Source organism: Centroberyx affinis, unplaced genomic scaffold (assembly GCF_046629955.1).
Source record: "Centroberyx affinis isolate AG114_WGS23_722 - 3 ecotype Tasmania unplaced genomic scaffold, CSIRO-AGI_Caff_v1 ptg006312l_1, whole genome shotgun sequence".
NCBI lineage: Eukaryota > Metazoa > Chordata > Actinopteri > Beryciformes > Berycidae > Centroberyx > Centroberyx affinis.
The window spans coordinates 14,095-37,284 of record NW_027283210.1 but is presented as its reverse complement, the minus strand read 5'-3'; the positions used below and the strand labels follow the sequence as shown (position 1 = coordinate 37,284).

Sequence of the window (23,190 nt, the reverse complement as noted above, 5' to 3'; positions counted from 1 at the left end):
CATTCGATTTTTATATATATAGGTGCAACAAAATGTATTTTCACTTAACTCATGTAAAGCAATTGGGCTTCTTTTTTTTTATTTAACCTATATTTAACCAGTTTATTCACAATAATATTAAAAACCTTATTATTATTATTTTTTTTATCAAGGGAGAACTGATCCAGAAAGCAGCATCATGACAAACATAAAAGTCACAAACAACATACAAAAATGTAAGAAAGCAAAACCGCCTACAAATCAAAGTCACATTAAAGAAAGAGCTCAGTCAGATTTTATGTCAAAGTTCAACAGGCAGAAGACAAGATCCATCATTACATATGAAACCACTTTCCAACTCCATTTTACACTTTTTGAAATGTATTTACCTATCCTCACTCAAAAGAAAGGAAAATTTGACTCCAGGTTATCGTAAGAATTTCATTGTAAATCCTTAATCTATGCAGTTTTACCCATTTTGGAACCTAAACTCTCAAACTACAGGCTGATTTGACCTCAGAAAACAAACCTTTTTCAGGAGCAAAAGCTGAAACAAAACATTTCAGACCGGTGGAGCGATAACAGTGACAGTGTTGACATGCTCAGAGTTTCCAGCAGCTCTTCTCTGTGTTCAGGTCATGGATCTGTTCAGGAGGAGGTTTTTGTTGAGTGAGGACGCCCTCTGGTGGATTGTACTGGCTACAGCATGTGTGCAGGTCACACTGAGAAGCTGAGGGATACAGTTTAATGTGTAATGCTGGATATGAGTGATGTCTTATGAAAAAACACTCGTAGAGAAGGTTATGAGGGTTATTTGTTTCCATTATCAAAGAGATTATGCTGGTCTGACTTTATTTAACCCCCACAGTCTGGACCATGGTGGAGTCCAGATGTTGAAATCAGGTCTGAGGAAGTGTAAGTGTGTATTTAGTTTTACTCATGAAAACATTCATCATGAAACTGTGAACTGTCAACCTATTAATAAATCAACCAATAATAAACACAACAGGTCTATTAGATGATAACTGCTGCTGTATTGTGTCTGGTTCACTCTGGACAGGAACACACACACACACACACGCACACACACACACACACACACACATTTATGGTTTGCTTCTTGATATATATAATGGCCATTTATTTCTGTATATATGGATCCTGCTGAATTAACGATCCATTGTAAAAAAGGAATATTTAATGTTGTTGTTGAAATACTTTGAAATTGTGAACAGCCTCTTGATTTTTGTTCTCCTTTGTTCTGTTACCAGCCAACCAATCCAAGCTAAAGCAAATGCTCTACCTGTAATAAAATGGTGGAACAGATCATCTGTGTAAGTGCTCATCTGTCCTGATAGACAACCCACTGAGCTGGTCGCCATTCCTGCAGTCAGTAGCGAGTTAGGAGAAACACTCAAGTCATCATTCCAGCCGTAATATGTTACAGAAACCAAACCCCTTAACTTTATCCCTGAAATGTCCTTCATTTCTCATTACATAAAAATTCATTATCCATTAAAATAACATAGCTTTAAAAAAAAGTAAGGTTAGTATCATGGGTTTATAAAGAATTTATTTATGGGTTGATTCACAGAGACACTAGAAATTAAGGGATTTTGTATGCAGGTTTACAGTTTATTAAGTGGAAAGTTCCTATCTCCCTGAATTTTACATGAAATTAGAAAGTAAGCAGTCAAACATCAAGGGGTGTTTAAGGTGGTTTTGATGAGGTCTCCTCCATTAATAACTCCCTTAATCAATATTGAGGGGATTTTGCACAAATTCATGGGTGAATGAATGTAAGTGTAAGGTTATTTTAAGGGATTACTGGTTGCTAGAGAGGCCTAATAAATGTGCCTAATAATTTGCTACAGAACCTGTAGATCTAGAGGAGCCGTTTTATTCAAAGGATCTTTTATCACCATCTGCTGATTTTTTCATGTAATTCCATTTTTTCTACATTGTGCAAAGATGAAGATTCCATCATCAGTGGTTAATCTTTTATATTGCTGTGTTCCATAAACCAATACAATTTTATTATTGATGTTAATGGACACACATATTAATAACTTTTAAAATCTTAGGCCTATTGGTTTATGGAACACAGCAATATAAAAGGTTAAAAAGCATATAAACTGAGGGGAAAAAAACCCATTATAGGTGATGACTGAGACTCTGATAACAGCCAAACCAAATATTATCAGTGTTGTGCAACAAGCAAAGGCGTCCCACGTCTTGAACACTGTTTTCTGCAAACTGACAGCACAGACTACAGTGTGATCACTCACATCATCAAATGCTGATGAATGTGACGACAGAGCCAAACTCAAGTCTGGATTTTTCCACCAATAGACATTGATACTTCCTGATATTCAAACCAAGGAAACTATATGAGAGAGAGAGAGAGAGAGAGAGAGAGAGAGAGAGAGAGAGAGAGAGAGAAGGCGTGGACCGTTAGATTGGTTTGAACCAAGGAAACTAAAAAAGAAGAAGTTTTCACACTTGGCACCAATGTGCGTACCCAGTGACGTAATGACCTTTCCTTCTTTTATAGTTTCCTTGATTCAATCCAATCTAACAGTCCACCCCCCCTCTCTCTCTCTCTCTCCCTCTTTGTTTTAGCTTCCCTTTCATTTATCGGTGTGGCGCAGATTATTTCCAGCACCTAAAGGTATTGTAAGCAGCAGTTTACATGACAGTTTAATGTATTTTACTTTACTGACTCTATCCAGCAGATGTTTTATGTGACTGTTACCACCTACCGTTAGCTTATTTAGACTAGAACAAGAGGAAATCTACAGATCAGCCGTTAAAGGTTTGTCTGTCTGCTGAAGCTTCCCGTGGTTGACTAGCGGCTAACGCCATTTTATAGAGGAAGGGAGAAAGTCAGTCAGTCAAGCAGAAAGTGTGACTTGATCTGGATGTGACTTCACCAGAGAAGCGTCTAAGGTAACATTACTGTTTGATGAATACACTAGCTGACATTGTATGTTATGACTATATAGACTTTTGGAAGACAAGGTGCTAAAATCTGTCAAATCATGCGAACCAGTAATCCCTTAAAAAATACCCTTATATTTACATTAATTAGTGCCATAATATCCAACATTTGTTCTCTTTGTGGCCATAAAGAAGATTGTTTTATTTGTGACTTTTAGCGGAAGCCTGATAAACTCTAGTTAGGTTGTAATCTTAATTCATTGCATTGGTGCAATCTGCAGGAAGTGTCAGAACTAGTGTGAAAGCTCAGATACATGTTGTGTTTCTGTTGATACACTGTGTACCAGGGGCGTAGCCATAATTTCAGAAGTGATTGTTCAGGAGTAAGACGATTTTTATTCAATTATTTATTGAAAGATCCTCTCCCATTCGATTTTCACAAACATAAATCAACAGATTTCAAATAGCTCACAGTATTATAGGCCTATTCATCATAACATAGTATATACACAAACTAAAGTCTACAGCCCGTCTTATTTGTTGAGCATAATATTCATGGCCATGATCTAGCCTAAACGAAGCACCCAAACGTGTTTCTGCGCCTCTCCTTAGCCACGATGAATTGCTTAGCAATCAGTCTCCTATTTAGGTTGACCAGTTTATCTTTAAGTGTTGGTGGCAGAGAAAACCCCAAAGAGCTGCAGAGAGGACGTTTTACCCGCGCGTAAACAGTCACTCTGGAACAACATAAAGTGAATACAGTTGGGCACCACAAGCGCGATTTAGCGGAGGTAAAAAGCTCTGGTATGACATGAGGAAGTGAACCAAAATGCTGACCACAAATACAGCCAAAGAGGAGCCTTAACTCCCTTGGCGTCTCAGTGCAGGAGAGCCTGACTGAGACGCAGGTGCCAGTGTGGGAGGGATGGAGACCTGGTGAAGGTACGGTTACATATAGCTGGAGAAGCCGCGCGCACACCTCTCCACTGTCGTGACAGTTATTACGCACGTTGTTTGTTATGTTTTAACTGCATTGTTTTCATCAAGGCAATGTCGCGGAGACATTGGCTCGTAATAAGTGTCAGCAAAGAGAAAGTTGCACGCTCCAGAGAAGAGCGTGCAACTTTAGTTTTTTTTTTTTTTTTTTAAATATTTAGGTAATAGTCTAATATTGAGTGCGTATTCTGCTACTCTGCCAATGAGGCTTAAATTGTACATTTTTAAGTCGTTTAAACCCTGCGATCTAATGACTGCATGTTAAGCTGTGTAGATGACTGTGTCACTTTGATCTTAGACCGGTTCCAGAGACAGTTCCAGCAGAGCTATCCTATGCGCAAAATGATGAGACATGCTGTTCCTAGCTCTTAAATTCCGTGCGCAATCAGCAGGTATTAACGGCCACCGCCTCTTGATAAATCACGTCCACTACCAATTTCCATAAATCCCCCCCTTTATTTTCCGCCTCAGCCTTGGTACACCCACAAAAGCATATGCAATTAGACCAAACCGCAAAAAACGGCCGTCTTAGTAGATCAGGAAACAAGGTTTTAGCACCCGCAATGCGATTCGCGGTGGCGCAAACCTTTAGTAGATCCGGACCTCAAGCACTTACTATAGGACTATAGGACTGAGTTATTATATAAATACTGTAAGTGCACTTATTATTTGAAATGACTAAATTATATTAGAAACGGCAGCAGAGTGCGATTTGTAAAGAAAACAGAGGGGAAAGGAGGAATGAAATTGACAAATACAAGTGCAAACCGCTATCATACAAGTATTATTGTTTCCCTTAAGAATTCTATGAGAGAGAGAGAGAGAGAGAGAGAGAGAGAGAGAGAGAGAGACAGAGAGAGAGAGAGAGAGAGAGAGAGATGATTCTGAGTAGGAGAATGCCGTGGGAATGTGCCAACCGCCACCGTTTTGTCACAAAATTAGCGCTGAATTTTGGATTAAAGTGCGGGGGACAGAGGGGACAGAGACGGGAACTGCGGGGGATGTGTCCCCCGCGTACCCCGTGTCCGCTACGCCCTTGCTGTGTACAAAACACTACAACCTCCACAAAACTGAGGTTCACTGCCTTTCACACTGAAACCTTTTGAACCTTTAAAGTCTCAGTTGTCCTCAAGGCTTAAAAATCCTTCTGTCTGTATAAACCTGCTCAGTTCATTTGTTGGAAAGAGCAGGTCTTCATAGTGTTTTGAACATTCATACATTCAACTGACGGTTGGATAAATAATATAATACTGGGTTCATGGTTTGACATTGTCCCGATATTTTGAGCAAAATCTGAATGAAGACAATTATGAGTGAAAAAAAAACAGTTTTATTTCTGAGGGAAAACAAAAGTGCAAACCATAAGCAGGGTGACTACAGGTGTCTGTAAAATTCGAGAGTAAAATTCAAAACATTTTAAGAGCTTTTAAAGCCAGTTGAGAAAGTTCAGTGCATTGTATATTTGGCATTTTACAGTCAGGAGTGATCACAACAGCAGAAGTGATATATCCTGTAATGGAAACCTTGTTGTAATGAATGAGTCCAGCTAACAGCATGTTGGGTGTGTTTGTGTAAAGGTGCTGGCTCTACTATGAGCCAGTCTGAGGAGAGAGAGGAGGGGCTCCCTCCCTCTAAAACCACTCTGTGTGGGGAACATGACAGCCGGACCAAAGCTGAGAGGTAAGATGAGGATCTCTAACTGTCCATGACTGTTCTCCATCTCAGAGCTCAGCAGTGAAATCATTACAGCATCATTATTCAGAGTAAAAGCTCTGTCTCTGTTGTGTTGAAGCCCAGTCCAGCAGGAGAGACCAGACTCCCCTGAACCCAGCTGTGTGTCCATGAAGAGTGACCGGTCTATGCATCGACCTATTTTTTTTAAAAGACAACATGTGTCTGAAAATATGTAAGTCGTCATTATGTATGTATGTTAGCATTACTAAGAAAGTACATTTGTCTTCTTCATAAGGACACAGATACCTTCACTGTGTTCATAATGTTTCTATCAGGATCCAGCAGGAGAGACCAGACTCCCCTGAACCCAGCTGTGTGTCCATGAAGAGTGACCAGTCTAATGATCACTTTATTAACTTTAAAGATGGACACAACTCTGCTGAGCAAAGGTAAGAATTTAAAACGGATGAGTTTATTATCCAGCCCTCCTTCCTCTGGTGCCTCTAAATGCTCCTAACATTGCCCCAAATGGCCAGGTAATCAAAGACATGTAGCAGCTCCCTCATCAAGGACAACAAGCTGCAGCTGGCTGACAGGGAGCTGAGCTGGGCTTTAGTTAGCAGTTCACTCTCAGCAATGGAGCTGAACACATCTACAGCCTCTACAGCATGTGTCACTGTTGATCAAAGTGTTTGTTTTCTGTTTATGATATTATTTTGGGTTGTTTATTGTAATGTTCTTTCAACTGACTATTTGATGATTCTATTTAATTAATTTCTTTGTTTGTTTCAACTGCAGAGACCATGACAAACATGTCTGAGCTGCCAGAGCTCAATAAATGACAACCTGAACTGCATGTACTGAGTCAAGTCTCTTTAATGGGAGATCTCATAGTGGTCAACTGTCATTAACAACCAGTGTGGGAGAACATTCCAATGCAGTCCCAGATAATATTTTCAAGAGGTATCATGTCATGAGATATAGAATTGGTCCGGCCCTTCATAAAAAACAATTAAATTGTAGGATTGTGTTCTCCATAAGGACACAGATACCTTCACTGTGTTCATAATGTTTCTATCAACCTGATCTCACACAAATAGGTGAAATGAACATGACTTATCACCAAATCACGTGTTGGTGGCACGGAAAGTGTTAAAAATGCGTGTTCCCAGCAGGAAATGGTTTTGTGAAGGAGGCATGACAGGAAGTAGTCTCACATTGAAGTAACGCAGTGCAAAGTAAGGGTGTTGTGGTCTGGATGGTGGATGGGCGGATGCGTTTGCCTACAATGCCGGCGACTGGGGTTCAATTCCCATCTTATTCCCAGCTTTGATTCTGTTGTGACCAAATTTTTATTTTTAGTGAAAATGATTTATTATTTAATCATGACCAACCCAAACCTTAACCACAGTTGTTTTACTTGCTTAAACTTAACCATTGGCCAACCTTTAGGTGAAAATGGCGTGTCCAGTTTGTGCTGTTGTCACAGAGTCCAATCCATGTTATTGTCACAGAATCCAATTTGTGGTGGGGGACTGTAATTAACTTTAAAGATGGACAGCACTCTGCTGAGCAAAGGTAAGAATTTAAAACAGATGAGTTTGTTATTATCCAGCTCTCCTAAGAAGAGGTATGAAGTCATGAGGTATAGAATTGGTCCGGCCCTTCATACTCTGTTGATTTAGTTTCCTCTTTCAAAACATCACATCCAATAATCAGGGCTGACTGAATAACCCTAACCATGTATCTTGAAAACTCACAACATATTTCACACACTACTTCAAGAGAGTTCTTTAGATCTTCACGTGTTTCCCAAAGGATTTCATGACAACAAATTTTAAAGATCTACTTGAATATCAACTTCAAGAATCGTAAGGCATCACGGGTCGATTCAAGGAATCATTCATTTTCTTAGCTGAAAGCACACCAAGTCAATTGAAGAAACCTTAATTATAAATAACATATAGTTTATAGCCTCCAACAGTTCACTTCATCTTTATGAATGTATATAGTTCTATATATTATTTGTAATGCTGCCATTTCAATAGAGCTGTGACTGACAGGCTGCCTTGTGGATGGAGGCTGGTGTGTGATATTGACCCAGCTCACCATTATAATTTCACTTGTTGAAATATTTACTGAATTTTCAGGCTCATAAACCACACTGTGTTGTTGTTGACCAGTTGCCTGGGATTTGCTTAGAACAGTGCAAAACAGCTGACCGCATAAGGCCTAGGGTATTAATGTAGACTAAAGTATACGCTCAAATTTGATGTAGCCTAATAATAAATACATTGGAAAGAAAGAGAGGTAGCATTATTTATTTATTTTGACAGTAAGGGTTGGGCAAAAGGAAATGCCTCTAATGGTTTTGATGTTGTGGAGCGCAGAGTTTAGGTTGGACAGTCTGTCTGCTGTAGGATCTCACCTTCATCGCTCCTGCAAAGAGATACTTGAAATCTCACAACTACTGCCAGGTTGCCGTGAATGAATAACGCATTTCTTGTACTACTTGAGTTGTGAGTATTTTTAGGAAAGCCTCGTGAAATGAACAAATGTCTTGAAGAATGACTTCAAGAGATACTTAGCACTACGACCTGCTTTGGGAAAGCCACTTCAGAGAAACATTTACAGTGGAGTTCACCTTGTGTTTCTGCCAGGATTCATCATGACAGAACACAACACCTTTAACAACCTGTGTGTGTGTGTGTGTGTGTGTTATCTGGAGACCTAATAGTTAATGTTTTCTCTGCAGAGTTCACCAGCAATGGAAAGAGGTTCCCAGTGGTCAGTCTGCTCAGGAGCATCAAACAGACCTGGACTCCATATTTATGGTGTGTAAATGTACAACAACACCTTTTACTTCAGCTACAAAGAAAATCCAAAACAACCATTCTGGTCATCATAGTCTCCATGCTGCACTCTTTAGACCAGTGGGCTTTCAAACTGTGCAAGATCAATTTGATGTTGGGTTCCATGATTTTGTATTCTGTTCCAGCTTCTTGAGGAGAACATTGTCACTTTTGTGAAGAACGAGCTGAAAAGGGTCCAGAGGGTTCTGAGTCCAGATTACCCAGAATGCTCAGAGAAGCAGAGGGAGGATGAGGAGATGGTGGACGGTGAGGAGGAAGAGCAGAGGAGGAGCAGAGAGGCTTTTCTGCAGATCACACTGCACTTCCTGAGGAGAATGAAGCAGGAGGAGCTGGCTGACTTTCTGCAGAGCAGTAAGAGGCTTTTAACAGGTTTAACATGATGGAGAGGGGAAATGGTGGGAAAATGAGAGATGTTTACATTTCCAAACTCTGCTGTAAATACGCTGTGCACATCTGCATCAGATCTATACAATTCTTCTGGGCTGCACACAGTCAGAACATGTTTGTCTACTACTGATGAACTGAATAGATATCATATCGAGTGGGCAAATACTCATTGATTTAATTTGTTGTTTGTTCATTCAGAAACTCTTGCACCCATCTGCCAACATCACCTCAAATCCAATCTGAAGGAGAAGTTTCAGTGTGTGTTTGAGGGGATTGCTAAAGCAGGAAACCCAACACTTCTGAATCAGATCTACACAGAGCTCTACATCACAGAGGGAGGGAGTGGAGAGGTCAATGATGAACATGAGGTCAGACAGATTGAAGCAGCATCCAGGAAACCAGTGAGACCAGAAACAACAATCAAATGTGAAGATAGCTTTAAACCCTTACCTGGAAGAGATACACCAATCAGAACACTGATGACAAAGGGAGTGGCTGGCATCGGGAAAACAGTCTTAACACAGAAGTTCACTCTGGACTGGGCTGAAGACAAAGCCAATCAAGATATACAGTTCATATTTCCGCTGACTTTCCGAGAGCTGAATCTGCTGAAAGGGAAAAAGTACAGCTTGGTGAAACTTCTTCATCACTTCTTTATTGACACCAAAGAAGCAGGAATCTGCAGGTTTGACAAGTTCCAGGTTGTGTTCATCTTTGACGGTCTGGATGAGTGTCGACTTCCTCTAGACTTCCAGAACAACGAGATCCTGACTGATGTGACAGAGTCAACCTCAGTGGACGCCCTGCTGACAAACCTCATCGAGGGGAAACTGCTGCCCTCTGCTCGCCTCTGGATAACCACACGACCTGCAGCAGCCAATCAGATCCCTCCTGAGTGCGTTGACATGGTGACAGAGGTGAGAGGCTTCACTGACCCACAGAAGGAGGAGTACTTCAGGAAGAGATTCACAGATGAGGAGCAGGCCAGCAGAATCATCTCCCACATCAAGACTTCACAAAGCCTCCACATCATGTGCCACATCCCAGTCTTCTGCTGGATCACTGCTACTGTTCTGGAGCATGTGTTGGAAACCAGTGAGAGGGGAGACCTGCCCAAGACCCTGACTGAGATGTACATCCACTTTCTGGTGGTTCAGTCCAAACAGGGGAATGTCAAGTATCATGGGAGAGCTGAGACAGATCCACTCTGGAATACAGAGAGCAGGAAGATGATTCTGTCTCTGGGAAAACTGGCTTTTGACCAGCTGGAGAAAGACAACCTGATCTTCTATGAAGCTGACCTGGCAGAATGTGGCATTGATATCAGAGCAGCCTCAGTGTACTCAGGAGTGTTCACACAGATCTTTAAAGAGGAGCGTGGGCTGTACCAGGACAAGGTGTTCTGCTTTGTCCATCTGAGCATTCAGGAGTTTCTGGCTGCTGTTTATGTCATCGTCTCATTCATCAATACTGGTGTCAATCTACTGTCAGAACTACAATCAGCCTCCACAACATCTCAACTAAGAGACCAATCTCAGGTAAATCACCTCTACCAGAGTGCTGTGGACAAGACCTTACAGAGTCCAAATGGACACCTGGACTTGTTCCTCCGCTTCCTCCTGGGTCTTTCACTGGAGACCAATCAGACTCTCCTACGAGGCCTGCTGACACAGACAGGAAGTAGCTCACAGACCAATCAGGAAACAGTCCAGTACATCAAGGAGAAGATCAGGGAGAATCCGTCTCCAGAGAGAAGCATCAATTTGTTCCACTGTCTGAATGAGATGAATGACCGTTCTCTAGTGAAGGAGATCCAACAGTACCTGAGATCAGGAAGTCTCTCCAGAGCCAAACTCTCCCCTGCTCAGTGGTCGGCTCTGGTCTTCATCTTACTGTCATCAGAAGAAGAGCTGGACGTGTTTGACCTGAAGAAATACTCTGCTTCAGAGGAGGCTCTTCTGAGGCTGCTGCCAGTGGTCAAAGCCTCCAATAAATCTTTGTAAGTGCATAGAAAACTGGATAGATTCAATATATTGAATCTAATATTCATACAGAGGAAAAAATATATATTTTCAAAGTTATTGTACATCTTCATCACTAATATTTCTTCAGGCTGAATGTCTGTAAGCTGTCAGAGAGAAGCTGTGAAGCTCTGGCCTCAGTTGTCAGCTCCCAGTCCTCTAGTCTGAGAGAGCTGGACCTGAGTAACAACGACCTGCAGGATTCAGGAGTGAAGCTGTTCTCTGCTGGACTGGAGAGTCCACACTGTAGACTTGAAACTCTCAGGTAAGATCCATGTACAGTTTATTTCAATTGAATTTATTCCAAACTAAGCTCTATGCTCTCAAAGCAGTCTCTCGGGTCAGGATTCCTGAATCTGCAAAGAGTGACCCTGCAAGTTTTACATCGGCGTCTTCAATTTAGAATTTCACTTTAAAGAAAGTTTGGGAATTTTCCAGCACTTGTTTTATTCAAATTCAAATACACAGCCATGAACATGAAGGATTTAGAGAAGATTATACATGCTCTGATATCATGTAATTTAGATTACTGCACTTCTCTCTATTCCTGTCTCAGCCATAATTCACTGTCACATCTCCAGCTTGTTCAGAATAGAGCAGCTAGGATTTTAACTAGTGTTAAATAGAGATCATATATCCCCAACTGTACCATCTCTCTACTGGTTACCACTTAATACAGAATTAATATTAAGATTTCACTGATCACATTTAAAACATGACCAGTTTTCTCCATTAGTTTCACTGCAGAGCTCTTAGTTCCCTTTGAGCCGGAGAGCAAGTTGAGATCTTCAGGTCTTTCTGACTTTCCCTCAGTCTAGACTCAAGACTGAAGGTGAAAACACTTTTCCCATCAGGGCCTCTAGACTGAAATGCCTTCCTGAGGGATTAGGCTCATCTGTTAAAACACTTTAAATTTGCTTTATATATCTTGCTATTCTTTGGAAAGCATAACATAGCATGCACCATTTGGTGGATGTATTTATCCAAATCACCTTACAGTACCATGTGTGAATATATTTGTAGCATTGGTGACCCCAGTGGGAATCAAACCAGTATCGCTGGCTTTCTTAGTGCTACACTCAGCTCAATGAGCTACAGCACCATGCGAAGTACACTGTAAACTCTGCTTTTAGATAAATAGAGTTTTTCATTATTAGTAGTAGTGATCTGAAAGAAAAAACACAGACAACATTGAGAGACTTAAAATATCAAAGAATAGCATTTTTATTTCTGTTAATGTCCGTTAAGGCTGAGTGGCTGTCAGCTGTCAGAGAGAAGCTGTGAAGCTCTGGCCTCAGTTCTCAGCTCCCAGTCCTCTAGTCTGAGAGAGCTGGACCTGAGTAACAACGACCTGCAGGATTCAGGAGTGAAGCTGCTCTCGGCTGGACTGGAGTGTCCACACTGCAGACTGGAGACTCTCAGGTAAGATCAGGTTAAGATGCTTTTGTGTAATAATATGTTGCAACTGTTAACTGCATGCTTTTTATGTCTTTGTGTTCTGTTTTTTTGTATTATTTGTGGGTTTTTTTTACATTTTCTGCATTGATCAAACATTCAATCATTTTGTATGGTTTAACCCTGTATTATAAAAATGTATTTTGTTGTATTTCTCTTCTTTTCTACTCCTGTACTGTTCCTTTTAATTCTATTAAAATTCTATTAGAATTCAGTTTACCTTTCACCATAAGCGCCGCCATACTGCTGTGACATCAGGTGTGTTTATGTCGCCGAACAGAGCTCCCAGTCAGAAAGTCTTGCTCCAATTTCCTTCTGGGTGCTCTGACTTCAAAGACTGTTCTGTTGCACTTTTCCAAGTCGGAAGTCGTGTTTTTCCCCGAGTTCCAAGTACAATGGAATGTAGCATACATGTAACAAAGGAAGAAATAGCTCGCTCAACTCCAAACTCTTCTTGTTGTCTTTAGGGTGCAGACTCTTGTGCATACAGATTCAAAAAAAGGAGGGATGTCCGCACAACCAGCTGGTAAACAAGCTGGTCAGCCAATGCTCTATCAAGTGTACTCTTAATTTCATTATCAAATCTGGTGGTGGGGTCACCATTCAACTGGGTATAGAAATGACTGCTTTCTCTTCCCCACCTAGATTCGCCAATAAGCGTACCAATAATCTGAGAGACACACTGGTAAAAAATGACACTTATATACCACCTCAGCACTTCTTACCTTCCCCTCCCTCTGGTAACCTTCCTTGCCACAACTGTAATGCCATGATAAAGGGGGATTTCTTTCTACACCTACATACTGGCAGAAGAATGAAAGTAAGAGGCAGGATTTCATGTAACACCAAGTATGTTGTATACTGTACATACTGAAATGGTATCACTCCCCCATGGGGGTGGAAACGCTGATGAAGGCTTAGCGCTGAAACGCGTTTGTTTCTCAGCTTGCTGCTGTGCGTATAATAAACTTTTGTAATTAATTTGGTTGTGCGGACATCCCTCCTTTTTTAGCATAGCTGTCCCAGGGGAAGCCTGCAGTACTGGTCTTGGCACTGAACCCTTTGTCTGCTTTTGGGCTCCTCTCTCTTAGTTCCCCCTGGGATGCCACAGTGGTCATATACATTTTCTCATCATTTCGTATGGTTTAAACCCTGTATGATAAAAATGTATTGGTTTGTATTCCTCTTCTTTTCTACTCTGTTCCTTTTAATTCTATTAAAAGGGTGGACAGAGTTAGAGCATCATGTTTGAGCTCTGAAACATAAAATGTTCCCTGTCCAAATGTACTTGAATAAGGTGCTGAGCCCTTCCTGCTCACTGACAGTGAGTTGCTCTGGAAAGATAAAACGTAATGGGAAAATGTTTCTATTAATTTTGTCAGGTTGAATCAAACCAAGCTCTCAGAGAAATGCTGTCAGGAGTTGTCGTCAGTTCTCAGCTCCCAGTCCTCTAGTCTGAGAGAGCTGGACCTGAGTAACAACGACCTGCAGGATTCAGGAGTGAAGCGGCTCTCTGCTGGACTGGAGAGTCCACACTGTAGACTGGAGACTCTCAGGTAAGATCTGTTTACATGATTTTTAAACCAGTTGTGATGTCAACATTTAGCACTGTTTTGTAGCCTCTGAATGACTTTCCATGAAGCAAGCAAGCAGCAAGCAAGTTTATTTATATAGCGCATTTTCATACATTGAATGCAATTCAAAGTGCTTTACAAAAGAAAGGAAAAAAGATAGCAAAAGATAAGAAGGCATAAAATAATTCATTCATTATTACAAACATTAAAAGTGCATAGGAAAAGAGCATAAAAAGGGTACACAGGAAATTTAAAGTGCTTTACATTTAAATAGAAATACAATACACCATTAAAATACACAATTTAAAGTCATAAAAATAATCAATAGGAATCCCTCTTTCATTTTAAAGTGCGTAACATTAAAAGTAATAAAAGATATAAAATGGAATAAAATAAAATGAAAATAAAATACCGAAATAGCAGGAGACTTAGCTATAGCCAACACAGAACATGTACGTTTTTAGCCTAGATTTGAAAATGGTCAGATTAGGAGCATGTCTAATATTATCTGGGGGTTTATTCCAATTTTGTGTAGTGTGATAAGAAAGTGCTGCCTCCCTATGTTTTGTTCTGCCTCTGGGGACGGTCAACAAACTCTGCTGGAGATGAATGCATGGATCAGCTTGAAGATATTTCACTATTTCCTCTCCTTGCAGCATCAGATGCTGAAACCTAAAATAGCAGAAAGGACTTCTAAGATTCTGTCACAAACTGAGACAAACTGTCAAACTGAACCAACTGAAGCCACAGAGCCGATCATGGATGGATTACTAAACGGGCCAACCGGGCACAGGCCCAGGGGCCCAAGAGCTCAGGGGGCCCCTAAGCCAGAGCCTGAGACATGATGATGCGGACACTAACTGCACATTTACTGTGCTGCAGTCAAAGGGTTTTTATATCAACACCAAAGCCCCCAAATTCCCCCTATAATAACCTAAACATTTGTTTTGAAGGTGTCAACATGGCTCTGTCACAGTGAGTGTTCCCCTCAGTTTATCTATAGCGCTTTAGCAGTAAAGTGCTGCGTTATTGTCCAAAGGTCTCGTAATGTAAAGTCATGGTTTACGAAGAATGTTGTTTTCCACTCCTGATCTGTCAGCAGGGCCCACTGACTCATATACCATGCAGCTGCTGTGTGGCCAGACAGTAGATTTTGGGGCATTGCAGGCAATCAGAGGTATTTTGCACTTTAAAATATGTTTTTTAGGCCTAGAATAATATGTGTTTGCACCTTGTAATTCCGTTGTAATTGTTTATTTAGTTTTCTCTCCCATAAGTGCAATAACAAAAAAATTAGACAACAATGAGAGCATACAGTAGTTTTTTATGTTCATCTCACTCTTTTGTATTTAAAAAACTGTTTTGAATATGAATTTGAATTGGTCTTTAATAGCCTTGTAGGCATACCGCTTGTACCACTACTTAAAAGGGATGCTAGTGTGGCTGACTGGCACTGGAAAAACTTCAAAAAAAGATGTCGGTGTGCTGAAGAAGGGAGTCATGAGGCAGAGGTATAATGCAAAAGAGGTCGTGGTTTTATTAACCAAAAAATGATAAACAAAAATCGGGAAACATGGCTTCCCTGGCTCTGGTGACTGAGACTGCTCCTTTCTGGCTGTGCCCTTTAATTTCTCCCTCCTTCTTTGTTGCTTGCTCTTTTTAACCTTGCCGTTACCCTCGCATGTAAGCTCAGTCTGGCTGAAGGGAAGGTGCTGTAGCCACTGGGAGTGAGGGGAGACACTAGGGGTCTGACTGACCTTATCTCTATCCTGAGACCGTGTAACAACCATATTAACTGGCTTACTGGCCTGCAGCAACTCAGGTAGTATGGGTACATCCTGGCCCAACAGTACTGGATGAGTTAAGCCTGGCACCACCCCAACTTCCAAAAAGTAGGTCTGGCCCTACATGGGCTGTGGGATAAGGACGTTTGTCCCCATGAACACACCAAACATCCACAACCCCATTCCCAAACTGATTTGGATTCTCAACTAGGTAGGGCATGACTAAGGTTTGGGTGCTGGCAGAGTCTAGCAGAGCTGTGACAGGGGTACCATTCACTGAAATGGTGGTGGTTTGCATCTTACCCCTAACTTCCTGATCTCCCACCCCATGTCTAATGGGTCTTGGCACACAACACATGGTATTAGCTCCTTTAGCTTTAAAATCTGGACATTCTGGCTTTATGTGACCTTCCTTTCCACAAAAATAACACACAGGTGGGGCTTTCTCTGCTCTTTCTGCTGGCCTCTCAGGGGGTCTAGATGTAAATGTCCTCACACCTGAACGTCTACCACTCTAACTAGAACTTGGACCACTACCTCGCTTAGTAGGTATCTGTGCTCAGCAGTGTTGGGCAAGTTCACATTACTTTACTTATTACTCTACAGGAACAGTAATTAGTTACATCACACCACAGCCAGGCCTGCTGTTCAGAAGTGAAACGATGATTGTTTCACAAAGCTTCTCTAACCTGTTAGACAGACAGTCTGTTCAGAACAGCCGCTCCACAGGCGCTAGATGGGGTCGGGGTTTTGTACTTCATGTAAATGTTTTTGATGTTTGAGAACTGGTTGAGGGTCTCAATCTTAGATCCTCGTGACCTCAAGTAATCCATCACTTCTTCTTCTGCTGAGTAGCTGTTTGTCCACCAGCGGCCTGCTCTGAAATCCACATCTGTTGTTTAGTCAGTGTGTGTTTGTCGTTGGCAGTGGATCCTCCTTGTCAGGTACTGTGTTGCGTATCAGATGCTTTGATAAACTGGATGTTGTGTTTTTCGCTGTGGAAAGCATTTTGCTGCCACACAAAGTTTACAACGGACAATAATGTTCTTTGCATCCTTGACTGAGATAAATTCAAAGTAATGGGAAAACTTCCAGCTGCTGAAAGTCTGCGTCTCTCCCTCACCCTCCAGCTTTTGTTTTGCTTTTTTAGTGAGTAGTGACATAAACCTGCTGCATGTCCTGAAGATATGAAGAAAAAAACAAACAGGGATTTGAAAAAAAAGAAAAACCTTTGAAAAAAGGAGAGAACAGAAAAGGTTGACCGAGGTTCAGGTTTAAGTAACACAGTAACGCAGGAGTGTTACTGGGATTAGAAACTGTAATGTAATTTAATTGTAATCCCTTACACTACTGTTACTGAAAAAAGTAATCACATTACTGTAACGCGTCACTGAGTAGCCTAACGTGTTACCGCCCAACACTGGTGTCCAGGGGCCCTTTGTCTCATAATCCGCCTATGGAGCCGATCACTGGGTCAACTGTTTGCATTTGAGACAGTTACACTTTTTGCCAGAATTTGACTGCATTGTCACAACTATTTTCACAGCTGTATACTAAAAAACATCTACCTATGTACCTTGGTGTGTGTGTGTGTGTGTGTGTGTGTGTGTAGGCTGTCAGGCTGTCTCCTCACAGAGGAAGGCTGTGCTTCTCTGGCCTCAGCTCTGAGCTCCAACCCCTCCCATCTGAGAGAGCTGGACCTTAGCTACAATCATCCAGGAGACTCAGGAGTGAAGCTGCTCTCTGCTGGACTGGAGGATCCACACTGGAGACTGGACTCTCTCAGGTATGGAGAGGCAGCGTCTGCTAGAAGGCTGAGTCACACACATTTTCTCTGTCACACTGAGAAGATGAGAAACACTGAAAGATCAACTTTCTTGATTCTTGATGTATCAAGCTCACTTAAACTGTTGATTCATGACTCTAAAAAAGGCCCTTCACTCCACACTCTTTGTTTTACCGTTTACTTAATCAAACAAAGGGATGAGGAAAAAAGTCAGAGTAAAGGACAAGTTCAAAGCCACGGTCAAAACTAATTTGTGCTCTAGCTCAACAGCTTCTCTCTATTGAAGGAAAATGTAAATGCACAATCCACCTGATGCTTCTCTGCTGACAGTAATTAGCTAAAGAGAGACGAGCATTAATCTAAGGCAATATAAACTATATGTTACACAAGTAAATGTTAAATATTTTCAATATTAATGAAAACAATCAATAAATCTATATCATCTATATATAAGAAATGTCTCTTACAAATAACAAGTGGCGTTGTATGGAAAATCAGAAAATCATTCATACAGAAGGTTATGAAGGTTATTTGTTTCCATTATGAAGAGATTATGCTGTTCTGACTTTATTTAACCCCCACAGTGTGGACCATGGTGGAGTCCAGATGTTGAAACCAGGTCTGAGGAAGTGTAAGTGTGTATTCAGTTTTATATTCATGAATACAAAGCAGCACACATTCAATTACTATTTAAATAGAAAGCTCATGTATGTGACGTCTATTTATTCAAATCCTACTGTGAAAAAAAATGGCTGACAAAATGTGTCATCATGAAACTGAAGAAATGAACAGTCAATCTGTTAATAAATCAATAGATAATAAACACAACAGGTGTATTAGATGAGAAGCTGCTGCTGTATTGTCTTGTTCTCTCCATCAGATGCCTGTGAACTCACACTGGACCCAAACACAGCACACAGAGACCTCTTCTTGTCTGAAGACAACAGAAAGGTGACAGAGGTGATAGGGGAGCAACCATATACTGATCACCCAGAGAGATTTGTCTACTGGAGACAGCTGCTGTGTAGAAATGGTCTGACTGGTCGCTGTTACTGGGAGGTCGAGAGGAAAGGAGGGGTTTATATAGGAGTGACTTACAGAGGAATCAGGAGAGGAGGGGGTGATGACTGCAGGCTTGGAGGAAATGAAAAGTCCTGGAGTCTGGTCTGCTATGCTGATAGTTACTCTGCCTGTCACAATAACAGCAGAACAGCCATACGTTCCCCCTCCTCCTCTGACTCTAACAGAGTAGCAGTATATCTGGACTGGCCTGCTGGCTCTCTGTCCTTCTACAGAGTCTCCTCTGACACACTGATCCACCTCCACACCTTCTACACCACATTCACTGAACCACTCTACCCTGGGTTTGGGCTTGGGGTTAGGTCTGATCCTACGTTTGGGTTGATTGATCAGCTTAAGTTGGTATTTAAGCCACTGTCTGGTTCCTCAGTGTCTCTGTGTCAGATAGAGGAGGGAGAGAGAAACACTCAGACTGCAGACCAAAGACAGCTGCTGAAATGATAGTTCACTCTGGACAGGATCACACACACACACACACACACCACACACACACACACACACACACACACACACATACACACACACACACACACACACACACACCTACATCTTAATGTGAGAATAGTAATGTTTGTATTTTCATGTGATTACTGTGAACAAACATGATCCATCAGTCAGTGTAAACAGAGTGTATTGTGTGTGTTGGGAAACTGAACAGGGTTTTCACAACACACACGTACAAGAACATGAACATTTTATTGTGAAAATGAAAATAATGGAGTCTGTTGTTGATGATTGACAGGTTAAAATATCTTTCTTCTGCAACTTTGTTTTATTTGGTATTTTATTCTCATTTCATCATTCCAAGCTAAACATTTATCTAGTTTTCTATAATTGTTTCTCAGAATTAAAGTTTAGCCTAAATGAACATTTTCTGGTCTTCATCTTTTACAACAAGCCGTTTCAAACAGGATTTTTTTAATATTGGATAATAATTACTATAAAATAAACTAATTTGTTGTTCTGTCTGTTTATTGTTTATTGTGGATCCCCATTAGTCGACGCACAAGCGACAGACTAGTCTTCCTGGGGTCCGTTTTAAAATATCAATACAAAACAGTCATTTGTTGTTCTTTTGTTTTATAAGTTGTGAGTTATTACATTTCAGAATCAAGGGAAATGTAATGTATGACATCACTGATTTACATTTGTCAAACTGTCTCTCAAGTGTGACATCATTTTTTCAGCCCAAATAAGGGATTCTGGCCCCACCCCCTTTCAGTCTAATGTGAAAATGAATAGAGGAGAGTAAAATGATGTTAAAGCCTTTAACTGTCCAACACTAATATTGACTGTTTCTGCTTTCAGGTTCCTCTGTTCTGCTTTTCTTTATTAGTTGAGCTGATTCTGAAGAAAACAATAACAAATCTCTAGCTACATAGTTTTAAAAAATTCAGTAAAGTGTTAAAGTATGTAATAATTTAATCTTATGTCATTTCTACTGACATTATTTCATCCATTTTAAGACATTTGAGAGGAAAAGAGGCTGAACCACGATGTCAGAGACTCAGATTCACACATTTATGTTCAATATCTAGAATTGAAAGGAAAATTACAAACATTCGATTTTTAATATATAGGTGCAACAAAATGTATTTTCACCTAACTCAAGTAAAGCAATTGGGCTTCTTTTTTTATTTAACCTATATTTAACCAGTTTATTCACAATAATATAAAAAAAATCTTTTTTTTTTTTTTTTTTTTATCAAGAGAGAACTGATCAAGAAAGCAGCATCATGACAAACATAAAAGTCACAAACAACATACAAAAATGTAAGAAAGCAAAACCGCCTACAAATCAAAGTCACATTAAAGAAAGAGCTCAGTCAGATTTTATGTCAAAGTTCTCCAGGCAGAAGACAAGATCCATTTTACACTTTTTGAAATGTATTTACCTATCCTCACTCAAAAGAAAGGAAAATTTGACTCCAAGTTATTGTAAGAATTTCATTGTAAATCCTCAATCTATGCAATTTTACCCATTTTGGAACCTAAACTCTCAAACTACAGGCTGATTTGACCTCAGAAAACAAACTTTTTTCAGGAGCAAAAGCTGAAACAAAACATTTCAGAGTGTGTCTTCAGAAAACTCTTCAGACCAGTGGAGCGATAACAGTGACAGTGTTAACATGCACAGAGTTTCCAGCAGCTCTTCTCTGTGTTCAGGTCATACTGTGTTGAGGTCATGGATCTGTTCAGGAGGTGGTTTTTGTGGAGTGAGGACGCCCTCTGGTGGATTGTACCGGCTACAGCATGTGTGCAGGTCACACTGAGAAGCTGAGGAATACAGTTTAATGTGTAATGCTGGATATGAGTGACGTCTTATGGAAAAACACTCGTACAGAAGGTTATGAAGGTTATTTGTTTCCATTATCAAAGAGATTATGCTGGTCTGACTTTATTTAACCCCCACAGTCTGGACCATGGTGGAGTCCAGATGTTGAAACCAGGTCTGAGGAAGTGTCAGTGTGTATTTAGTTTTACTCATGAAAACATTCAATTCCTATTTAAATAGAAAGCTCATGTATCTATTTATTCAAATCCTATTCTGAAAAAAAGATGGCTGACAAAATGTGTCATCATGAAACTGTGAACTGTCAACCTAATAAATCAACCAATAATAAACACAACAGGTCTATTAGGTGATAACTGCTGCTGTATTGTGTCTGGTTCACTCTGGACAGGATCACACACACACACATACATCTTAAGGTGAGAATATTAATATTTGTATTTTCATATGTGTTTCCTACTCATTTTACTGTCAACAAACATCCATCAATCAGTGTAAACAGAGTGTATTGTGTGTGTTGGGAAACTGAACAGGGTTTTAACAACACACATAGCCTACTACTACTGCTACTGCTGCTACTACTATTTCTACTAATACTACTACTACTGCAATTACAACTACTACTGCTAATACTGCTGCTATTACTACAAAACTAGTACTAACACGCTAGCCACCATTAGTAATTACCAAGCAACTGTAGGAGCCATAAAACATAACACAAAATGTAATCTTTCAAGCTGAAGCAAGCACACAAACTTTCTTCAGACAATTGAACATTTCTAGTTCAAGTCTTTTTAGACAAGAAAACAGGGACGTGTATCATTTGAGGCAGCCAACTGCTCTCTCCGGACTGTGGGAGAACTGGTGAACCTGGGGAGAATATTTATAAAAAGCAATTGTTACATAAGAGTCATGCAGTCAACACAACACATACAAACACATAACTAAACCATTAATTATGCCCTTGAATCTTAATGCTTGCTTATCAGTCTAAGACTATTTGAGATACACTCTTAGAAATAGAAGGGCTAACTAGAACCATATAGAGTTCTTTGACTTGTCCTCATAGGAGAACCCTTTTTGGCTCCAGGTGGAACCCTTTTTGCAGGTTAGACTTGGAACCCTTTCAGAGGGATTCACCTAGAACCCTTACTAAATGGTTCTACTTAGAACTCACAGTAGGTAGTTACATCGGGAACCCTCTAACAAGGGTTCAGTAAAGAACCCTGAGGTTTTAACATGAACCATTTCTCAGGGTTCATTACAGGACCCTGGGGTTATACCTAATCTATCCAGGTGGTTCTGCACAGAACCCCTGTTCATTCTACTACGGTTCCACTTGAAATCCTTCCAGGGTGTTCTACCTAAATGTAGAGCTGCAACGATTAATCGATTAGTTGTCAACTATTAAAATAATCGCCAACTATTTTGATAATCGATTAATCGGTTTGAGTAATTTTTTAAGAAAAATAAGTCAAAATTCTCTAATTCCAGCTTCTTGAATGTGAATATTTTCTGGTTTCTTTACTCCTCTATGACAGTAAACTGAATATCTTTGGGTTGTGGACAAAACAAGACATTTGAGGACGTCATCTCGGGCTTTGGGAAACATTGATCGACAAAACTTTTCACCATTTTCTGACATTTTATTGACCAAACAACTAATCAATTAATCGAGAAAATAATCAGATTAATCGACAATGAAAATAATTGTTAGTTGCAGCCCTACGTAAATCCTTTTATTTTTTACAGGTTCCTCTTTGAACCTTTATATGAAGTTCTATCAATAGTTCTTTCACTTTTATTGAGACATCTGTTTATTATGAACTCTTAGCAATGACAAAGAAGGTGGAGACATTCTCTGAAGATGAGCCAACTGGATCAGAGTGGCTCTGTAGATCTTTTGGAAACTTCTGTCAGCCCCCATTATATTGTGAATAAGCTCAGGCACAGTTAAAGCAGCAAGATAACTGTCCACACAAGCTCTCCTCATCTGGGGATTTGTCTCCTGCAATGGAAAAAGGGAGAGAAAAAGATGGTTAGTGGCTACACATTAAAGTCTCCATAGCACACCAGTTGAAGTTGTCAACAGCAACAAAAAAGATCACAAGAAGCAAATTACAGTTTATATAAATGAATAGTTCTCTCTCAACACACAACACTGCTAGACTTAAGCTTGAATTGCGATGTGCGATGGAGCTCACCTTGTTTCTTTGACTTGTTCCTTTTGAAGATAATTTCTGGCTACATGGTGCACAAACACAACTGATCAAAATTTGCCTCTGATTGGTTACATGTCACACCTCCTTGGTGGAACAGGAAATGTGTTGACCAAAATATTGCTCTTA

At 40.3% G+C, this 23,190-nt stretch overlaps 1 protein-coding gene across 1 annotated transcript; it reads left to right on the top strand.

The window, feature by feature from the left end:
- Window positions 1-2,618: 2,618 nt before the first annotated feature.
- LOC139638368 (NLR family CARD domain-containing protein 3-like) lies at window positions 2,619-19,468 on the top strand. The gene is made up of 13 exons (XM_071512488.1): window positions 2,619-2,650; window positions 5,493-5,595; window positions 5,708-5,821; window positions 5,925-6,038; window positions 8,345-8,423; window positions 8,588-8,813; window positions 9,048-10,848; window positions 10,962-11,135; window positions 12,119-12,292; window positions 13,708-13,881; window positions 17,296-17,469; window positions 18,054-18,100; window positions 18,350-19,468. Exons 2-13 carry the CDS (start codon window positions 5,507-5,509, stop codon window positions 18,988-18,990), a joined length of 3,807 nt encoding a protein of 1,268 aa, XP_071368589.1. The 5' UTR covers window positions 2,619-2,650; window positions 5,493-5,506; the 3' UTR covers window positions 18,991-19,468.
- Window positions 19,469-23,190: the final 3,722 nt, after the last annotated feature.

Bases quoted from the DNA above. Each gene is read 5' to 3' on its own strand.
- LOC139638368 (XM_071512488.1), top strand. From the start codon at position 5,507: ATGAGCCAGTCTGAGGAGAGAGAGGAGGGGCTCCCTCCCTCTAAAACC. The intron at 5,596-5,707 runs GTAAGATGAGGA...GTTGTGTTGAAG, and splicing joins AGCCGGACCAAAGCTGAGAG to CCCAGTCCAGCAGGAGAGAC. The intron at 17,470-18,053 runs GTATGGAGAGGC...TAACCCCCACAG, and splicing joins TGGAGACTGGACTCTCTCAG to TGTGGACCATGGTGGAGTCC.